Below are 5,902 nucleotides of genomic sequence, written 5' to 3'. Positions count from 1 at the left end.
CATAAAAGAAGAACACAAAAATTATATCGCGTACCCCCCCCCCCCCACGGGGGCCGGGTCAGGCCTCGCGGACCCATAAGGGTCCGCGGATCACACTTTAAGAACCACAATATTAAATTAATATTTGTATACTTAATAAACAATTGTCACAAAACTACAGATTCTTGCTATTCATAGTTCAGAATTTTGCATATATGACTGAACGTGAGTCAATCTCTTCGCCTCATTTGGCAATCGGAGCGCCCTTTATAATGTTATCCACGTGCCACAAGTCATTTTCATAGTCCCTACAGGTAGCGTTTCTTATTATCTACATTCTTCTCCTTCATCAGAAACTTCGTTGCGAGTAGGTGTATATCTGGTTGTGTTTTCCTGTCTTAGCCCACGTGGCCGTCGCATTGAGGCCAGTGTTATGCCTAAAGTCTCGTATTACTATTTCAGCGACTTCTGCTAGTCATGCATTTTGTATTTCTGACCATTTGGTCACTCTGCTTAACACCATGCTAGTAACTTGTACACAACTGGATTCTGTTGTGATAGCTAGGTCATGTAAGCCATTTTGTCACTGACATCGGTCGCGTTCTACGTTCCCTCATTTCTAATTTTTGCATTATATTATTATTGTTTTACCTTCTTTATTTATCAGTAATTTTTCTGTATTTTCTTATATATTGTGACGTGACGGCTGAATAGTGGAATAATGGAACCAGAACCAGACGTCCGTTGCTCAGCAACGTTCCCGTTTCCATTACAACATATACCATCGAACATGTCGTCACCAGTTGTAACAAGTTGTAAACACTTAGAAATGAAACGCTTGCTTGGAATGAATACATGGCTTTCCGAGACAGACATCCGTGAAACACAGTAGTGGAACCTTTGGAGGCAGTGATCTCTATTCGGTCCGCGTGAAGTTAGCTTATTCCTAGATTCAGTCGTACCGAGGAGTAGAAGACTAGGGACTCTAGACTAGCCCGAGGATCAGAAAAAATACAGAGAGATCCGTTATCTAGAACGAATTCAATGTGTGAACTGTTATAATCAACTGTAATTGTAGTAGAAACGTCCAATAAATCCAGTCATCAAATCTAGAACCCACAATCATACGTCACGCTAACCCCTGACACGTGACAATATTCACGTTACATTGCATTTATGTTGAGCGTCTCTGTGGTCTAGTGGTCAGAGTTCTTGGCTACAGATCCAGAGGTCTGGGTTCGATTCCCGGTCCTACAAGAATTTTTCTGAGAAGTAGTGGTTCTGGAACGGGATCCGCTCAGCCTCGTGGGGATAATTAAGGAGCTATTCCAAGGAAATAGCGGCTCCGGTCTAGAAAACCGAGATTAACGGCCATGGGAATCCGTTTCGCTGATCACCCGACACCCTCTCTCCGCTAAAGCTGGTATTAACTTCGCCGACAAGCGGCGGTTGCTCGGTCGGTATAGTTCGCTTACGGGATAAAATCACGGAAGTTGTTTGTTACATTTATGTCAAATTGACTCATGCCTAATTTTTGTAGCGTTGCGATCCCACCCTTGTGCCCATCTTGCACCCCTGCTGTGTATCCTATTTATTCCCATCTTGTTATGGCTGAAAGTGCCAAATCTGAATATTTGTGTTACTACCGTCAAACCTGTTAGTCCCGACTATCCCTGTCCGGCTCGGGAAGTGTGCACACCACGGCAATAAGAAGATATCACGAGCCCTCTCTGCACCGCCTATCGAGGACGTTTCACGGTTTGCACAACCTCAGATTTCAATACAGAAAATCGAAGGAAATACAAAAACGTCTATGTACTTATTTAAACACCACACCATGAAGGTATATAGGTGGTTGGAGGCGTAACTCCTTCCACGAATGTTTAACCTCTGCACTAGGTGAAGTTAAGCGGTCGCTGTACTTCAGTAATAGTCTTCCGGTACGCAGTGGACAGGAGATGTTTGAGTTCCAGTTGCGATCTTGACAGAAATCTCCGCCCTATCGTAAATCAAATCTTCAATCATCAATTCCGAAATCCGTCATTTTACCGTCTGAGTTTTTTTTAATTCGCTTAGTGGGGGGTGGAGTCAAACTGTTCCACTCGGCACGGCGGCCACTGATTGGCCTATTGTAGTCTGCCCCGGGTGATTATGATGATGAAGAATTTGGTGGAATGAAGATTGGCAGAGGAACCGAAGTACTCGGAGAAAACCTGCCCCAGAGCCACTTTGTCCACCACCAATCCCACTTGACCAGACCCGGGATCGAACCCGGGCCGCAGCGGTGGGATGTCAGCGACTAACCGCTTGAGCTATGGCGCGGCCCAGTATGTGACAATACTCAACATCAGCAGAATATTATTGTTATCAAGTTCAGAGCATTAGAGTAGCTCCATCTAAGATACTCTTACAGTAGGAATCCATTTATATACACTTGAAGACGCAGGTAGAAGCGATTTCAGAAAGTTCTGTTTTTCGTAAAGCACTTGATCGGTGGGTAAAGCCCAAGTAAATAACCTCCAAGATGTGTCACGCCATTGTCAAATAACTTTAAATATATCACAAACCTTGTTGAGCTGCGGAGAATCGAAACCAGCAATAAGGAATAAGACATTGGCGCAGAGGTCTGCAGTGATGGCATGGTCGTTACACAAGGCCTCTCCGATCAGTGACAGCAGGTCCGAATGCGGTAAGAATTCATAAACTCCCATGAGGTCCAGCAGCCACTGTGAGGAGTTAAAACCACGTATGTTTCTTTCTTAGAACTCTACAATACTACATGGCGACAATCACAGAATTCAAGCAGTAATCAAGCAGTGAAGTGGACTGAAGTGAAGCGGAGTGAAGCGAAGTGAAGTGAGAAGTGTTAATGATGGGAGGATTATGTAAGTGCAGTATAGCGAAATGACGGGAAAATGAGAACATGACATTAAACATTCACTGCTGTTAGCTTATTATACATAATGTTAATTTCCTACTAATGTTTGTGTGCTGTGTTTTGTTTGAACGTGTTTATGTGTGTTATTTGTCTGTTGTCTTATTGTAGTACCATTGCCACCGAATGCAAACACATTTGCAGTTAAATAATAATAGTAATAATTACATAACAATCAAGTTCCTTCCGTCAAATGTGACACTTTTTTAAGTTTTCCACCTCGTCACCACCTGCCTTACATGTTTCGGCTCACCACGGAGCCATCATCAGAGGCATTTATAGTAGAAAAAGAAATCACCAACACACAAAACTTCACTTTGTCCAAGATAGCCACGTTCCAGTTAATTAAAATAATTACAAATAGTTAAAATTACCCAGAGTGTCGGTTCACTAAAAGTTTTTCACACACCACAGTAGCTTTCTTATTTGATTCGTCGTTAATTCTGTAAAATTATGTTTCGTTATTTGAAGTAAGAATTCTTAAAATCCCTAGAATTCTTTCCCGCTTGGCCCAATCTTTTTGCTTCGGGATGTTGTTGACGTGTGTTGTCTGTCGGTAGTTGATGTTGCTTGTCTGTGTGTTGTGATGCTTGTAGCTTGATGCTTGATTGTTAATTGGTTAGTGTGACGGACCAGAATGAAAGACCTTAAAAGTAATAATTACGTTTACAAATTCTTTACCAAACGTAGCTACGTGGTTGGCTTTCGCAGTGTTGAATTTAAATTTAGAGTATAAAAATCTTTGTTGAGTTTCCATGTTACCTTAAGTTCGTCGCCGACTTTAGAAGCCAGCTGGATCATCGGACTCTTCAGGTGGGACATAAAAGCAACGGGAGCGAGGCTGATCATGGCACGGATCTTCGTGTTGTACTCCGGGCGCTCTGACGCCATGACATAGAACATGGTGGTTCCCATGGAATGTCCACCGTAAAAGATCTGTTCCGATCCTGTTGTCTGAAGTATGTAGTCAATAACTGCTGGCAGATCACTCACTCCCATCTCGTGCCAACTGACAGAAGAAAATGTTAAATTAAACTAGGAACTACGCGCTTCTTCATGAATCTTTCCAGTGTCCCAAGAGGAAATCCCGAAAATGTCTTCATAAGCTTACGTTTAAGCTTTCAAGCATACATTTATTGATCATCTTAAGAGTCTGGACCACATGGAATCTAATGGCAGGATTACGGATGAATTGGAAAAGATTTGAAAGGTAACAGTCTCGGCCTCATCGAGGTACTACCCACGAAACGTCAGTAAGGATTGTCGATATCTCGGCCGAGATTCGACTCGAGTACCTTCCGAATACAAATCTATGTTATTATCGACACACCAACCTGCAAGGTTACACTCATGTGCTGAATGCAAATAATCAATGCAGGAAATGAAACGTTCAGAAGCTCACGTAACATGATTAGCTTCATTTTGAAGACTTTTAGGGGAGAAATTACTTTTGTCTAGCTATTTATTGGCAGTATATGGATTTTACAATTGTAATAAACTACAGAAGTAAAAAAATAAAAAATAAAGCTATCGCTGTAACAGGCCGTGAAGGCCCATAGGGTTCTAAGACGTTGAGGGTCCCACATTATCTAGACAATCGGCTCAAAGATGGCGGTAAGGTTGTCAGCCTTACGCGCCGGCCGCGCTTTACTCCCTAGGAAAATTATTTAAGTAAAAGAGGTAAAGTGAAAAAGTAAAGCTATTCCTGTACCAGGCCGTGAAGGTCAGGAGGGTTGTGAGACGTTGAGGCTCCAACATTTTCTAGATAAACGGTTCACAGATGGCGGTAAGGTCAGCCTTAGGCGCCGGCCGACTTTTGCCCACCAGGAAGATTCCCAGTACTCATTTCTGTTAAAGGCTGAGTCGATCCAGGGGGCATAGAGCGGCTGGAAAGATTAAATAAATTGAAAAAAAAAATCACCTTATCGGTACTCGAACCCGCGACCTTCCAGTTTGTAGCATATTGCCTCAACCAACTACGCTACCGCATGCCCCCAAATATAGATAAGTAAAGAAATAATTTTATAGAGGTCACTCTTACCGAAGCAATGTTACAGTAAGTTAATTTCAACGATACCATCTAGTGTAATCACAATTTTATTCAATAAATGATAGTAATTACCAAAAATTTTCCACTATACTTGGCCGTCTTCAGGGGTCCCGAATTGTAAAAGAGAAATGTACACTAGTTTTATATTATTTAAAGTTTTTCATAGATCATAGAATGAAATCAATTATGAAAGTAGAATTCTTCATAATTTGTGTGGCTAATAGAACAATGAGCCGGTCACGGTAGCCGAGCGGTCTAAGGCATGCACTGTCTTCGCTCGCTCGGAAGCCGGGATCGTGGGTTCGAATCCCACTCAGGGCATGGATGTTTGTGTGCGTTTTTCTGTGTTTGTGTATAGGTAGAGGCCTTGCGACGAGCTGATCACCAGCCCAAGGAGTCCTACCGTATGTGTAAGATCTAGAAAAACCGAAGTGAACGGAGTTCATGGAGGTAGGCCTAGGCCCACTGGGTCTGTAGTGCCAAGGAAAAAGAAAATAGAACAATGAACGGAGAGTTTCATGGAGGTAGGCCTAGGCCCAAATGACGGCTGTAGCGTCAATGAAGCGTAAGAGTGGAACCATTCTCAAATTCGCGATATACTTGACCTATTTTGCAGCCTAGCATTTGGTAACGCCCTCACATACAGATCTCCAACTAGTGCTGAGAGGGAAATGAGTTGTGATGGCTATATTAAACGTATTCTTAAAGATTGGCAATTCTAGTATGTTTTGTACATAAGTTAGACAGCAACCAAGCCGTACTATATCTACTTAGAACTGTTTTAAGAGGATGTAATATGTAAAGGTAAAGGTAAAAAAGTTAAAGCTATCCCTGTAACAGGTTTTTTGAGGCCCACAAGGTTGTGAGACGTCGAGGACCCCACATTTTCTAAACAATCGGCTTATGTCAGCCTTACGCGCCGGCCGGCAGCCCTTTAC

General features: G+C 42.5%; 1 protein-coding gene across 1 annotated transcript in view; it reads right to left on the bottom strand.

The window, feature by feature from the left end:
- Positions 1-5,902, bottom strand: part of LOC111864981 (lipase 3) — a 16,250-nt gene that overhangs the window by 4,245 nt on the left and 6,103 nt on the right. The window contains exons 4-5 of the mRNA XM_023852641.2: positions 3,677-3,923; positions 2,547-2,705 (exon numbers count right to left, since the gene is read on the bottom strand). Coding sequence (XP_023708409.1) covers positions 2,547-2,705; positions 3,677-3,923 — 406 coding nt within the window. The remainder of the gene's footprint in view (positions 1-2,546; positions 2,706-3,676; positions 3,924-5,902) is intronic.

Source organism: Cryptotermes secundus, unplaced genomic scaffold (assembly GCF_002891405.2).
Source record: "Cryptotermes secundus unplaced genomic scaffold, Csec_1.0 scaffold209, whole genome shotgun sequence".
Lineage (NCBI taxonomy): Eukaryota > Metazoa > Arthropoda > Insecta > Blattodea > Kalotermitidae > Cryptotermes > Cryptotermes secundus.
This window is presented reverse-complemented; position numbering and strand designations above follow the sequence as displayed.